The sequence below is a fragment of the Trichosurus vulpecula genome, chromosome 2, assembly GCF_011100635.1.
Source record: "Trichosurus vulpecula isolate mTriVul1 chromosome 2, mTriVul1.pri, whole genome shotgun sequence".
NCBI lineage: Eukaryota > Metazoa > Chordata > Mammalia > Diprotodontia > Phalangeridae > Trichosurus > Trichosurus vulpecula.
In genome coordinates, this window is record NC_050574.1 from 57,932,968 (window position 1) to 57,949,031 (window position 16,064).

General features: G+C 42.6%; 1 protein-coding gene across 2 annotated transcripts in view; it reads right to left on the reverse strand.

Moving 5' to 3' along the window:
- Positions 1 to 3,474: 3,474 nt before the first annotated feature.
- The window catches only part of MYOM3 (myomesin 3), an 87,958-nt gene continuing 75,368 nt past the window's right edge, over positions 3,475 to 16,064 (reverse strand). For both annotated transcript variants that reach the window (XM_036747030.1, XM_036747029.1), the window contains exons 31-37: positions 15,957 to 15,995; positions 12,282 to 12,390; positions 8,903 to 9,066; positions 7,960 to 7,996; positions 6,858 to 6,880; positions 4,714 to 4,769; positions 3,475 to 4,109 (exon numbers count right to left, since the gene is read on the reverse strand). In XM_036747030.1, coding sequence (XP_036602925.1) covers positions 3,843 to 4,109; positions 4,714 to 4,769; positions 6,858 to 6,880; positions 7,960 to 7,996; positions 8,903 to 9,066; positions 12,282 to 12,390; positions 15,957 to 15,995 — 695 coding nt within the window. In that variant the 3' untranslated portion in view covers positions 3,475 to 3,842. The remainder of the gene's footprint in view (positions 4,110 to 4,713; positions 4,770 to 6,857; positions 6,881 to 7,959; positions 7,997 to 8,902; positions 9,067 to 12,281; positions 12,391 to 15,956; positions 15,996 to 16,064) is intronic.

A 16,064-nucleotide genomic window follows, 5' to 3' on the forward strand; every position in this document is an offset into this window, starting at 1 on the left:
TGTGATATTTCATTTCTTGCCTCCAAATTTCTTTGCATAGGTTGTCCCGAAAGCCACGAATGCTCTTCCTCCTTACCTCTCTCTCTTGATTTTCCCAGCTTCCTTCAAGGCTTCAGAGGCATTTCATGAACCGTCTAATTGCTAGCATGTCCCCCTTATCCCTCCCACCCCTCTGCCACTAACATAATTTTGTATTTATTTATTTATTGGAAGGGATTTTGTAGTTTTTCTGTCTATGGACATACTGTATGTTTCACTCTACTTCCATTTTCATCCTCCCCCTTTAGAATATAAGGTTCTATGTGGGGAAAATTGGAACAGTAATGTATTGTTGGTGGAGTTGTGAACTGATCCAACCATTCTAGAGAGCAATTTGGAACTAAAGGCTATAAAACCGTGCATACCCTTTGATCCAGCAATATCACTTCTAGGTCTGTATCCCAAAAAGATCATAAAAATTAGAAAAGGACCCACATGTAAAAAAAAATACTTATAGCTGCTCTTTTTTGTGGTGGCAAAGAATTAGAAATTGAGGGTATGCCCATCAATTGGGGGAATGGCTGAACAAGTTGTGCTATATGAATGTAATGAAATACTGTTGTTCTATAAGAAATGATGAGCAAATGGACTTCAGAAAAACCTGGAAAGACTTACATGAACTGATGTGGAGTGAAGTGAACAGAACCAGGAGAACATTGTACACAGTAACAGCAACGTTGCGGGATGATCAACCATGATCGACTTAGCTCTTTTCATCTAAGACAATTCCAAGACTAAAGCTGGAAAATGCCATCCACATGCAGAGAAAGAACAATGGAGTCCGAATGCAGACTGATGCATATTTTCTCTCTCTTTTTTTCTTTCTCATGGTTTTCCCCTTTTGTTCTGATTCTTCTTTCACAATATGACTAATGTGGAAATATGTTTAATACGATTGTACATGTATATAACCTGTGTCAGATTGCATACTGTCTTGAGGAGGGGGAAAAATTAAAACCTCGAAATCTTATAAAAGTGAATGTTGAAAACTAAAAATAAATAAATTAATTAAAAAGAAAAAAACATACAATATAAGCTTCTCTGGGCCAGGGGCTGTTTTCATTTTGGTTTTGTACCACCAGCACCTTGCATATGATAGGCACTAAATAATGCTTTGAGTTGATCGCCTTATTAATTTTTTGTGCCATATATATACATGGAAAGGTGATATGGTATAGTGAAAGGGATAGAGGGAGGGCCCCAGAATCAGAATTCTGATCCTGCTTCTGACTTATCATTGTGACATCTTTTGAGAGCCCCAAGTCTAAGGCTGAAAGTTATATCTAAGTTGTTGATCTGCTACAATGAAGGGGATTTCCCCACTGGGAGCTCCCTATACTGCCGAAATCATAGGTCTGAAACCTCAACAAAAAGTATGTATGTGTCCATCTGCGCGCGCACACGCACACACACACACACACACACACACACTCACTCAAAATATAAATGTGTCCAGATGACATCTTCTTTTTCTTCACTGTCAGAGGAAGCTCTTGTGGCATTTGGTGTTCAGACTCCAACCTCTGAACATGTGCTTTGTGTCAATGGCCTCTGAGAATGGCTGGCATTTTCAGAATACAGCTACGTTTAAACATCAACCTTGGGATATCCCTCAACCTTTAGCTGATAAAGGAAACATACCAGCTCCTCCAATAGCTGCTGCCTACCTGATTTCATTAGGAACCTTGAGAAGCTGAGGGACGAATCACTCAAACTCCAAAGGGTTATATAGATATAGATATCACATATGTACGTATATAACCAGAGGGTTATAGAGATAAACATTAAGATAGTGTGCTGTATAGATGCTAGTTATTATTATTTCAAGCAGAGCTAGTGTGTATAGAGAAAGGGGCAATATGATAAAGGAGAAAGCAAGAAATTGGAAAGACAAGGGGAGGACCAGGAGGTCCATGCCTGAGGGGCTGCCTTAGGAGTGATGGGGGCCTGGCCCTAAGACACAATAGGTATCCCTCCCTCTGGCTTTCCTTTAACATGGGTATCTAGGTAAGATCAAATAAGATAATATTTGTAAGTTTATTGACACAGTGCCTGCCACATAGTAGGCAGTACACAAATGCTACGTATTATATATGTATATATATATATATACATACCATTATATAATATATAATTATATATAATATAAATTTATTTTATAATGATGATGATGATAATGATAATAATGATATCAGTGAGGTGTAGTGGATAGTGGACTGCCCTCAGAGCCAGAAAGACCTAGATTCAAGTCTGAGACATACTGGCTGTGTGGTCCTGGGGCAAATCTTTTAACTTCTCGATGCTCTAGGCAACTCTTCCAAAGTATGGCTGCAGAGAAGGTGCCAGTCAGCATTGGCAGAGGGAGTTCCCTCATCTGGGAGCTCCCTATGCCAATGAAATCACAAATATAGTCCCTATTCCTTCCATCCAGGTGAAATCAGGTTAGGAAGAAGAAGGACGGTAACCAGGAAAGGGAAGAAGAGGAGATGGTATTCCAGGGCAGCCTTAGGGTACTGTGCAGAGGAGTAAATGAAGAGAACCTGCACTTGAGTACTGGCTCCAGGAGTCACTATCTATAGGATCTTAGGCAAATATCTCTGAACCTGCATTTTCTCATATATAAAATGGGGATACTCAAGAGGAGGATACTCAAGGAGCAGCCTGGGCATAACAAATAGGGGGCTAGTCTAGAAGTTAGAAAGATCTGGGTTCAAGTCTACCCTCCCCTGACTCACATTGGCTGGGTGTCTCTAGACAAGTCACCTCACCTCTCAGGGCAACTCTCTCATGCTATGAATTGTCATGCAGTTTTCTATAGGCATTGGGGGAGGAAAACTCCTCCCTTGGAGAGCCCCATCAATGAAATTACAGTTTTGTGTCAAAAATGGGCAGAGTAACATTTACAGGGTTATTGTGAATACAACTTTGTGATAAAATAAGAGTTATCCATATTGTAGTGAGGGAGGCGAGGGGTTCTCCTTCCTCCTTGATCTGTGGCTGTAAAGCAAGCCCTGGGGCTCAAGGCCCAATGGTCCAGAGGATCTAAGCATTTAGAACTGGAGAAGACTTTCAAGATCACCCATTCTGACCTTCCTCATTCTGCCTGCTGCTGTTCTCAGACTTTTACCTGCCTTCTACATGAATGCATTCACTCCTCACCTCTGTCTTGTGGAATCTCTAACTTCCTTCAGGCCTCAGCTTAGGCCCTACCTTCTACACAAAGCATTTTCTGATCCTCCCGGTCATTAGTGAGCCCTTTCTCCTCAAATTATTGGCATTTACTTATCCTGGGGCATGCCATATCCACCCAGTACAATGTCGGTTCCTCGGGGGACCTTTTGATTTTTGTCTTTGCATCAGGTTTAGAACACAGTAGGGACTTAATAAAGCTTGTTACATTAAAGAAAATGGAACCCAGAGAAGAGTTACGGTCATGATGGCAGTAAGAAGCAGAACCAGGATTTAAACCCAAGTCTTTTGTCTTCAATTCTAAAAATCTCCCCTCTATTTCCACATGGTTCATATGGATTAATCCTGTATGGTGAATCTTATAATAATAGCTTTTTTCTGAACTATTTTAGAACTCTCATTTACAAAGCACTTTCCTAACCACAACTGGGTGAGGTGGACAATGCAATTTTTATTTATTCCCATTTTGCTGATAAGAAAACTGAGGCTCAGAAAGAGAGGGTGACTTGCCCAAAGTTACAAAGCTAATAAGCCTCAAGTCCAGCCTTCTTTCCGCTACACCACATGGGCTCCACTGGGGTCTGGCCCAGGGCTGGACATTCTGAAAACTCTTGTTATTTTTGCCCCCTCAACTCTTTGGGCTCTTCACCATGCTTGAATACACTGACAGTGACCAGCCCAGTTTCAGAACCATATTTGTTCTTGACGAAGATGCCATAGCGCCCGCTGTCTTCACTGCAGACTTTCTCAATGGTGATGGTGACCGCAGTCCCCTTTACTTCCATTCGATAGCGCTCACGGAAGGCCACAGGGTGGTCATTTTTCAACCAGGTGATTTCTGGGGATGGGTCTCCTGAGATGATGCATGTCAAGCACAGGGTCTGTTTTGAGAGATGGCAAGAGCCCTGTGTCAACCCGGGAGCTGTTCAATTCCATGATGGAGAAACATACCCTGATTCCTAGGTGAGCAGTCAGGGTGAGGGTCTGCTTCTATAGAGAGGTGGTGGGAGGGGATGAAAGCAGTGGGGGAGGGTGAATAAAAAGTGGAAGACTTGGAGTCTGGAGACCTATGGTCCTTTCCAACTCTAACATTTTGTTTTCTAAAGTTCTTTCCATCTCTGATATTTTATGTTCTATGGTCCCTTCTACCTCTGACATTCTATGATCTAAGGTCCCTTTCAACTCTGATATTCTATGTTCAATGGTCTCTTCTACCTCTAAAATGCTACATTATATTTCAAGGCCCCTTTTAGTTCTAATATTTTCTATTCTACTCGTTCCTTTTAGCCTTGACACTCTACATTCAAAGATCCCTCCTAGCTATTATATTGTGTGTTCCATGGTCCCTTCTAACTCTAACATCCTATGTTCTCTGGCCCCTTTTAGTTCTAACATTCTGCAGACTTTTCCTGCTTAGACGCTCTTCAACTTTATGAGAACCTAAGTGGATTTGCAGAATGTGTTTAGAATTGATTGAATCCTTACCTTATCCTCCATAATAGTGGCGACATCTGGCAGGCCTTTTACAACTTTCGCACGATCTGGAAAGAAATAAATGGAATAAGAGTAAAATCCTGGTTTGTCTGGGTTTTCTCTAGAATATTTGTTACATAGAAATGAATTTTTCAGACAACTGATGCTCACTCCTTTAAGCACTAAAACTTTTAAAAAACAACAAATGTAATAAAATTTTAGTCATCATTAAGGTTTTGCAGAACAGTTAAAATAGGCTGTTTGTGTGCTAAGAATGAAGGATAGTCTCCTGGAATCTACCTGACAATCATCAGATTGGCAAAGGTAAGAGAAAACAAAACTCAATGATGGCAGGACTTTGGCAAACAGACACATAGAACAAAGCTAGTCAAGTTGTAGATAGATCCAATTAAACATAACCTCTATTTTTCGTGGTGACTCGGGGTCATATTGATGAATATTAGTTTTTAAGAGGTCTATGTTGTAGTAGGAAGAGAACTAGGTTTGGTGGCAGGTCTGCCAGATGCAGCCTTAGGTCAAGTCCCATCATTCTCTGGACCTCAGTTTTTTCATCTGCAAAATAGGGATATACTACCAACTGCAAAGGGTTGTTTTAAAGCAAAAATAATCTGGTATATATGACAGGGAGGCAGCTAGGTGGTGCCATGGTACATAGAGCTCTGGGTCCAGTCATGAAGACTTTAGTTAAAATCTGGCCTCAGATACTTGCTAGCTTTGTGACCCTGGACAAGTCATTTAACCCCCTTTGCCTCAGTTTCCTCATCTGTCAAATGAGCTGGAGAAGGAAATAGTAAACCACTCTAGTATCTCTTCCAAGAAAACCCCAAATGGGGTCACAAAGACTGAAATAACTAAATAACTAAATAAAACGTGACAGGGCTTGGCAGCAGTACAGTGCCATAGAAAGCTAGGTAGATCACAGGGTCATAGATTTAGAGTTGGAATGGACCCCAGAGGCCATCTGTCCAACCTCCTGTATTTTAAATATGAGAGACTTGAGGTCCAGAGGGATGACTTTCCCAGAGTTATAGAGATGGTGAAGGGGGAGTCAGGATTCTCCCAGATCCTCTGGCCATAGCACACTGATGACCTCAGTTTCCCCTGAAGTATGGGGGGGCTCTTTGTTCATATTCTAGATGACTCCAGCCTGCTCCCGGGTTGACACAGGGCTCTTGCCATCTCTCAAAACAGACCCTGTGCTTGACATGCATCATCTCAGGAGTTCATATTTCTGCTTCCTATCGTCTCTCTGTATCCTCCCTCTCTGACATTCTCAGTTGGCACTTCTCTCTCTTGCCAAAGTACTTTTGAGATGATCCTAGATTTTTTTTAATTTGCTGCTTCTAATCTGCTGCAAGCTGGGAAAGCAGATAACAAAATTTGTTTAAATGGTGTATAAAATAAAAATAAACAAGCCCTGATTGGGGGCCTGAAGGGCTTTTCTGTGAGTAAAACCCATGGGTTTTGTGATAGCTTTTTGAGATTCTGTTGGAGGCTGCTAAGTGGCTTGGCAGATGGAGCACCAGACCTAGAGTCAGGATGACCTAAATTCAGATCCAGTCTCAGACACTTACTAGCCGTATGACCCTTGGCAAATCACTTGACTTCTTCCTTCTTAGTTACCTCTAAGAGCACTTGCTTAGCACAGTGTCTGGAATAGTAAGTGCCTAATAAGTATTTCTTCATTTGCTTTTTTGAGGTTTCTTTCCAGATTTTCAGCTATAATCTGATTTGGGGATATTTGAGGTAATAAGGATCAAATGGGTGGATGCTCAATAAATTCTCCTCCCTTCCCTTTCCTCCCCTCCCCTGGCTTCTGGACACCAGTCTTTAAAGTTCTCTGCTTCAAACTTCTTCCCCACAAAGTCCTACAAAGACCCGTGGCTTCTTATTCTCTTCTTTTGTCTCTTTCTATTGATCTGCCCTCTCCATACTACTTTCCCTTATTCCCCTGGCACAATTCTATTAGCCGTCTCCCTCATCTCTCTTCTGTGGAATGATGTTGCACCACCGGCTCACTGGTAGAATAAGGAACGATAGGGGAGGTGACTTGGCCAGCCCTGGGTTCATTTTCTCCCTTGGGGTAGTTTGCTTCTAACATGAGGATGGAAAAATGTAGACATCAGTGGACTTACTCTTCTCTATGACTGCAGCCTGCCTGAAAAATAGAAACGGGGAAAAAGGGAATGAGTTTCCATTTGTTAAATCAATTGTCCTGTGATCATATCTAACAGCCCTAACAAGAACAATGGCAATAAAAGCTTAGTTATCCAGGCTCCCTTGCAGTTTATGGAGCATGTTTGCTAACTGTCCCAGGTAGCAATTGAAGCAAACAGCCCTGGTCCAAGCTTGGCTTAGGAACATATTGATCTGGTCGTGTACCTCTCCTGCCCCCAAGTCTTCAGTGGCTCCCTGTTACCAAATGGGTAAAGTTCAGACTTCTTTAGCCAATCACAGACTAGCACTAGCCTACCACAAGAGGAACCATGGTATAATGAGGGATCACTGAATCCCACTTCAGACACTTATTAATTGTGTGACTAAGAATAAATCACTTCAGGTCTCAGTTTCCTCATCTGTAAGATGAGCAAGTTGGACATGATGACCACTAAGGTCTTCTAGGTATAAGGCCATGCTATGATACTACCTTTCTTATAAGCCTTTTCTTATATTACTCCTCTCCACATACTTGGTGCTCCAACCAAACCAGAAAATAAGCTCCCTCCCCGTATGTCGTGTATTCTCCTACCTCCAGGTCTTTGTTCCTACTGTTCAGATGTCAGAATGCCTTCTATTCCCTCTTTGCTTATTAAATTCTTTCCAATCCTTTAAAGCCCAGGTCAAATGGAACCTCTTCCAGGAGGCCTTCCCTCATTCCATTGGTTGGCCATGTAACCTTTTCCCTCAACCTTCATAGGGAACTTTCCTCTTTAATATACTTATAAGAATAACTTTAATATATTTATTATTTAATATAATAATATAATATATTTATTATATAACAATAACTTCAATATATTTATTATATAATACTTGTGTTACTGTTGTCTGTGTTTGTGTCTTATCTACTAGACCATGAGTTTCATAAAGGTATCCTATCTTGTCTAAACATTGTGTTTCCCTACCCCCCAAGTCCCTCAGCCCCAATAGCATTGAACTTGGCACACAGTAGGTGTCTTAGGAACGTTTGTTGAATGACTAGAAGAACCAATGAATGAAATGTCAGTGGAAACTTACTTCAGTTTCTGATGTTCAGCCAGAGCATCATCAAAAGCTGTAAAAAGAAAAGGTGGGTAAGAGAGTGAATGCCTCATTTAATCTGATCACCCAATTTAGGGCCTTCAATGAGAACATTTTAACGTTAATTAATATATGATGATAATAATGTTGGCTGGCTTTTTAAAGTTCATTTTAAAATGGACAAAGTACTTTTAATGTATTATCTTTTTAAATTACTTTGTTGTCTTTAAAGCATTGAGGCATTAAAAGATGAGATACAGTGGATGGAACACAAAGCCTGGAGTCTGGAAGATCTAAGTTCAAATCCTGTCTCAGGCACTTCCTAATTTTGTGATATTCAACCTCTCTCAGCCTCAGTTTCCTCATCTGTAAAAATGGGGATCATAAAAGCACTTACCACCCAGGGTGGCTGTGAGGATCAAATGGGACAATATTTGTAAACTGCTTTGCAAACCTCCCTGGATCCTTGGCTTTCCTTTGTTGTACCTTCCCTTTAGCTTAAAGAGACAACTTGGCAGGAGAACACTTTACAGCGATGACCACCATAATGTCAGAAGAAATGACACCAAAAGATTCCCAACTCCCATGCTCTGCAGTCCTGGCTTCAGAGGACCGATGGTGGATAACCAAGCATGAAGCCCTTCTTTTGGCAGAGGGGTGGTGGACTCTGGGTGTGGAATGAAGCATACCTTGCCTGGCATGGTGAATGTGGTCATTTAACAGTATCTCTTTGTTACAAAAGAAGGTTTTGTTGGGGGTGGGGGTGGGGAAAGTCATTGGGAAGTAACAGCAAAGATAACACTCATGTTAAAAAAAAAAACAAGACCAGATGAGCAAGACGGGAGGAGGTGAAAGGGGGCCCAGAGAAGACCAGGGGCTTTTCTGAAGACATGTTTGCCAGGGCATTGGACAGACAGACAGACAGGTAAATCCTGCTCACCTTGGCCTGACAAGTCAGCTGTGAGTTTACGAATGTCCTTCCCAGTTGAGATTTCTAGGGTGTATTTGCCCTTATCAGAGTCTTTGGGATCTAGAATGTGGAGCCAGATTTCATCCAAAGTACTTCCTGTCTTCAACCGGTCACCACTTTCCAGTCGCTTTTCTCTGAAGACGAAAGTTACCAAATGGTTAACATGATTTGTTTGATTGGGGATGGTAGGCTTAGCTCCTCAAATTCCACCTTCATTTCCTCCCTAATGTTGCTAGATAGATTTTCCGATTGTCCGGCTTCCTTGCTCCCCATGATGCTAAACGGAGGGTGAGGGTGGGGGGTAGTAGTCATCCATGTGGTAGGCAGGGCACTTGACTCGATGTCAGAAGGACCTGAGTTCAAGTCCTGCCACAGATACTAGCTATGTGACCCTCAGCAAGTCTCCTAGTTTCTCTAGAGCATCAGTTTCTAATTGGACTCAATGGCTTGGACTTAATCCCTTCCATCTCTCAATCTAGGATCCTATGATCAATAATAAAGTCCCCTCTACATATTTCTGGCTGGGCCTCTCTGAAGAAAATAGTATAACTCCCATCCCTAAGTTCCTGCTTTCCCCAGTTCCTAACTTTGGCCATACCTGGTCACCCAGAAACCAATGTCAGAGACTCCATTCAAAACCAAGAAAAAAAAGTTTGACTGGGCTTTCCTTTCCTCTACATTTTGCCCACTTCCTCTTTCTTCACCAGGAAATTAAAACTAGAGAGGATATTAGTGGTCAATCAAGGTGTGAAGTGACTTGTCAAGATAGCATAAATGGCCAAGTTGAGATTTGAACCCAGGTCTTCTGATTCCAGATACTTCCGGGTCCACTTCCCCTCTTCCTTTCCTTTCAATCTTCATTCTTTTTCCTTTCTCTTATCCTTCTGTGGCCTCCCCGGACCACCACCTGCTAGTGCTTTCCACTTATACAGACCCAATTCCATCCCTTAGCCCTAGCTCAGATTTCACTCTGAGAAGATTGTGGGGGTTGGGAAATGGGGACCACCAGAATAAATCACAGCCTGGGAAACGTTGGTCTAGGGAAACCAGGGTGTCTGGACTTCACACTTAACAGTGGCTGGCCACTGTTCATTTTTACGACTATAGCCAAGCTAATCCAATAGTCATTCCCCATCTGCCAAAGGATGGGGGCAATAACGCATGTTCCCTCAAAGGTGTTGGGCGATAGGCTGATAGGATCAAAGATTGAGGACTGGAAAGGATTTTGGATGTCATCTGCTTAACGCCTTCATTTTACCAATGATTGGTGGGTTGAAATGTGGCGATCTGGAACGTGGTGGCAAGAGGTCAGAGAGTCAGAAGGCCTGGGACCAAGAGGAGCACTTCTCATGGGAAATTTAGAAAGTCCTTCCTCCCTTGGGGCCTCAAGTCGTGCTCATTTGTAAAACTGGATATTTTCAAGTCCCTTAGAGCTTTGAATTCCGCACTCCCAACAATTCCATTACTGAAGTCCAAGAAATTTTTTAGAACTAGCAAGGATTTAAGAAAAGAGGGCCAGAACAGAAAGTAGAGATTATAGACTTAAGAATAGAGGTCAGAGCTGGGAGGCCCTTAAAGCATAGAATGTAAGAGCTGAGAGAGACTTTAGAAAACAATGTCAGAACTGGGAGGGCCCTTAGAACACAGAATATCAGATCTGGGAGGGTCCTTTCAGCACAGAATGGCAGAGCTGGGAGGGCCCTTAGAACACAGAAGGTCAGATCTGGGAGGGCACTTAAAACACAGGACATCAGAGCTGGAAGGGCCCTTAGAACACAGGATGTCAGATCTGGAAGGGCCCTTAGAACACAGAAGGTCAGATCTGGGAGGGCCCTTAGAACACAGAAGGTTGGAGCTGGGAGGTATCTTAGAACGTCAAATGCTAAATCCAAAAGCAATTTTATAACATAGGTGTTAGAGGTGGGGGAGATCTTTGAGACTCTCTAGCCTGACCCACTCATTTTACAGATGAGGAAACCAAGGCACAGCAGCAAAGTCTTACCTAAGGTCAGATAGCTAATGAGTAACAGAATCAGAATCCAGGACCATTCTTTCTCCACCCTGTCCCGCTGATGGCCCTGACCATGACCCAGACTCCTGTCTTGTGCTTTAGTACCTGGATCAGGTGCAGGTATTCTTCCTGTTCTGGTTTTCCTATCCCATGGCTAGACAAGCTACTGTGAGATACTTGTCTCAGTCTCAGAGACTAATGCTAGGTCCTTCACTTTCCTGTTTAAATTGTCTGGGGATGAACTGCTAAGGAGAACCACCATCCATTCAACTACTCTAGCCTGATTCCTGACCCATGTTGGCCCACCCTTCCTGGATATTTCTTGTTTAAGTGTCAAGGCTGTGAGATCCTGGGCACTGCCTTTAAACTCTGATCCTTAGTTTCCACTTCTGTAAAATGAAGGAGGAGGACTCCATTGTCTCCAAGTTCCCTTTTCACTTTGACGTTCTGTGTTCCTACATTTTGTGCTTTTGGGTCATTTTCCAACTCCCATGTACCAAGTTCTATATTATAATATTCTGGGCTCTCAGGTTCCTCCCAATATTATTGATCTATGTTCTAACATTTCATATTTTAAGGTTCCTTTTAGCTCTAATATTCTGGTGGGTTTTTTTAAGGTCCAGGGGTTCTGAGTCAGACTCCTCTCTCTCTGGAAATGCCCAATGGGGACATGCACAGAGGCTGTAGCCTGGGATCTACTAGCCAGCCTCTGCTAAAGATGGTCACTGGTTGGAGGTAGTGGGGTGCAGAGGAAAGACTGATGGATTTTGAGCCAGATGCCCTCAGTTTGAATCCTGACTCTGCTACCTGTGTTTCTTTCCTTTTGGGGGGGGGGGAAGGGCAATTGGGGTTAAGCGATTTGCCCAAGGTCACACAGCTACTACATGTGTCAAGTGTCTGAGGCCGGATTTGAACTCAGGTCCTCCTGACTCCAGGGCCGGTGCTGTTCTCACTGAGCCACCTAGCTGCCCCGACTCTGCTACTTATAACCTGCATGACTTTAGGGAAATGACCTAACTTCCCTGGGCCTCAGTTTCCTCATCTGTAAAATGAAGGGGTTAGGTTGGATGGCCTCTGAGCTCCCTTCTGGCTCTAAGAGTCCGACTAAGCTGAGATCTGCCAGTGACCCCTCCTCCTGCTAATCCTGCTGGAGATGCCTGGTGTTTGTGACCTAGCTTCTGGTCCATTCTTCTGGAAGTTTAGTCCTCATTGGCTTATTAAAGGGAAACACTTAAAAAGGGCTGTGTTCCCCCTTCAGCCAAAGTCAGGGATCACAGGGTAGAATGGGAGAGGGGCAGTAGGAGGTCCCTCCCTCCCCCTCCAAGGGGAAGGGCATACTTGTGGTACCAGGAGGTCTTCATGTAGTCTACATCATAGAACTTCACTTTGCTGAAGATCCGGATGCCTTCTTCAGTGCCCTGGATTTTCAATGGTGTGGCAGAAAAGGCTGATGGGAAAAAAGAATTAGTTTTCCACACATTGTTTTCACGTTTACACTTAAAAAAAAAGGTTGCCTTCTCTCTCTCTGTCTCTCTCTCTTTTTTAACATCATCATAGTTTTCCCCAGCATCCTTTCTCCTAACTCAGATTCCTAACTCCTAACAGCTATTGCAAATGACAAACAATATTTTTAAGACAAGAAAAAAAGGAAAAGAAGAGGAAAAAAATAGTATAACTGATAAACATAGAAAAATGTTGAAAATATGAACAACGTACAGTAGTCACAGACCTCCAACCTCTGCCATGGGGTATGTGGAAGCCAGGTTCCATAAAGCTGATTTTTAGATTTTTTTTTTTGGTGAACCTTTACACTTAACAAATCAGCCAATCAAGGCTTGATTTATTGTTTTGTTGACTGTCTAGACTTAAGAAAGTAATGGAGAAAATGTAAAGAATTCAGAATAGATTTTGCACTGTGTCCACACCCTTTTTGGAGAGTCAGATTTTAAACATTTACCAGCATACCCCTGCATATAAATGTCTCCTCATATCTCTTTTCTCAAGCTATGCTTTTTCCTTATAATTTTGTACTCTGTTTTTCTTTTTTTTTTGCTGTGGTTATTTCCATTCACAGCATGTACAGTTATATATCATTGTGTCGTGTATATCATTTTCTTGGCTCTCTTTACTTTGCCTCTGTTCATGTAGATCTTCTCATGCTTCTCTATATTCAACCAAATTCAACATTTCTTATAGTACAATAATTAAGTCCATTATGTTCACATACCACAATTTGTTTAGCCCAGGGGTAGGGAACCTGTGGCCTTGAGGCCACATGTGACCCTCTAGGTCCTCAAGTGCTGCCCTTTGATCGAATCCAAACTTCATAGAACAAATCCTCTTAATAAAAGTTGTGGCCTCAAGGCTGCAGGTTCCCCACTCCTGGTTTAGCTGTTCCCCAGTTGATGGGCATCTACTTTGTTTCCAGTTCTTTGTTGTCCTCAAAAGTGCTTCTATTAAATATTTTGTTATATATTAGGACTTCCTTCTTATGAAAAAGCCATTCCTCAATAGATAAGTAGTCAAAGGATATGAACAAATAGCTCTTATAAAAAGAATAGCAAACTATCAGTAGCCAAATGGAAGAATGCTCCAAGTCACTAGTAATAGGGAAAATTCAAATCAAAACAACCCAAGGTTCCCCCTCACCCCCTGCAAATTGGCAAAGGTGACAAAATATGAGAATAATCAATATTGGAGGAGTTATGGGCACTCTAATGCATCATTGGTGAAGCTATACAATCATTGTAGGGGATCAGGACAACCATTTTGAAAATGTCCATGACCTAGAGACTCCATTACTTATCTGACTGCCTCATAAAATCCTTCATGACTGGATTCCCAGCCTACCTTTCCAACGTCGTTGCTATGATTTCGCCTTCCTTGGTCTGGAAATTCAGCCAGACTAGACTTCTTCTTATTCTCACTATTCTATATTCCATTTCCTATTTCTGTCTTCTTTTGCTGTATTCTTGTGCTTTTGCACAGGCTACCTGCTAGTCTTGGAATGTGCTTCTTCCTTCCTGCTACCACTTTGAACTCCTCTTTCCTTCAGTATTCTCCTCAGGTCCCCCAACATTCCAGGATGCTAGTGCCTTCCTCACAAAATCACCTATTTGGTACATATCTTTATATGTGCATTTTATCTCTCCAGATGGGGTGTAAGCTCTTCGAGGATGAGTGGGTGGCCCCACCGTCCTTCGTCAGGGTCAGAACACATCTGAGTGACTGTGCTCAGTTCTGGGTGCCACATTTTAGGAAGAGCGTATCCAGAGAAAGAGTCAGAGGGTCAGAGATTTAAGGCTAGAAAGGAATTTAGAGGACATGTAGTCCAACCCTCTTATTTTACAGATGAAGAAACATGAGATTGAGTAAAGAGGAGGAAAGGAAGGGCCTTTCGATCATGCCATGTGAGTACACATTGAAGGAACTGGAAGAAAAGACTGAGGAGAGTGGTGATAGTTGTGTTCAAATATTTGAATTGAACATCAGGGAAGAAGGATTAGACGTGGCTAGTTTGGCCCCAGAGGGCAGGACTGGATCAAAAGATTAAAGGCGAGAAAAGGAAACATTAAGCTTGAGGTTAGAAAAACAAACAGAATGAGGTGAAAGTAGAATTTGCGGCCTGGGGATGTAGTGAGTGAGTCTCTTCTCCTTGGAGATCCTTAAGCAGAGGCAGGATGATCATTTGTCAGGTACAATGTAGGGGGGATTCCTTCTCAGGTATAGGTCAGAATCAGGGGTATGCTGGCAAATGTTTAACAACTGGCTCTCCAAAAAAAAAATATAAATATGACACACCTTTAAACTTAATCTACATTACTGATATTTTTCTCCAGCATTTTCTTAAGTCTAGAAATCAACAAAACAATAAACCAAGCCCTGATTTCTAACATTTGCTGATTTTTGAGGTGTAAATGCCCACACGGCATATTTAACAACTGGCTCTCTGAAAAGGAGGACCTGGCATCAGCATACCCCTGATGGAACAGATTGACACAGAGGCTCCTTCCAACTCTCAAACTCTGTGATTCTGGAATTCTGCCTTGGATTCAAATCCTGGCTCTGCTAGGCAAACCCCTCCCTCTTTCTGAAACTCAGTTTCTTTCCAAGAAGATGGTTGGAGTAGGTGCTCTAAGGTCTTTTCCAGCCCTAAATCCTAGAAAACTCTGTTCTGATATATTGCCTGCAACCCAGGGAGTGTGCATGTGGTTATAGATGCGTAGTAACTATAACAGCTAACATGTACATGTATATAGCACTTTGGGCAGCTAGGTGGCACAGTGGCTAGAGTGCCAGGCCTGGAGTCAGGAAGACCTGAGTTCAAATCCAGCCTCAGACACTTAATAGCTGTGTGACCCTGGGCAAGCCACTTAACCCATTTGCCTTGGTTTTCTCATCGGTAAAACGAGCTGGAGAAGGAAATGGCAAACCACTCCAGTATCTTAGCCAAGAAAACCCCAGATGGAATCACGAAGGGTCAGACACAATTGATACAATCGAACAATATAGCACTTCAAGGTTTGCAGAACACCTCATATATTATCTTCATTTCAGCTTCAAGATAACCCTATGGAGTAGATATTGTAATTATCCGCATTTTACAGATGACGAGGTTAAGTGACTTGCCTGGGGTTGCAGAGGGATTATGAATCAGAGACAGGATTTGAACTCAGATCTTCTTGACTTCAAGTCAAGCTTGCTATCTACTTCATTCCCTAGCTTCCCCTTAAGCAGTTAGCCCAGCGTGTAAACAACAGACCCAGGCACATTTGTAGCCATCCTGGGGCATTACACTGATAAATCCATGCTCAACAAAAGGGTGATTTCATGTAGGTGTTACCCATGAGGCTTCACACTGTGCTCTGTGTTCATCCATGCAATGGTTGAGTAAATAGAGCTCGAGGCTGGTCTGTCCTTTGGGTGTGGGAGCTCAGCCCTGGCATCAGGTGGCCAGACTGCTGTAGCATTAACTTCCTAGAAGGGCTCACACAGGAGATGGGACTTACTTACCGCTGATCCTGCAGAGCTCATTAAGGAGGGCATCATACGCTACACAGGAAAGAGACAGAGGTTACTGTTCAGAGTGTGCCTGTTATGGTGAGAGGGCATTGGGAGGAA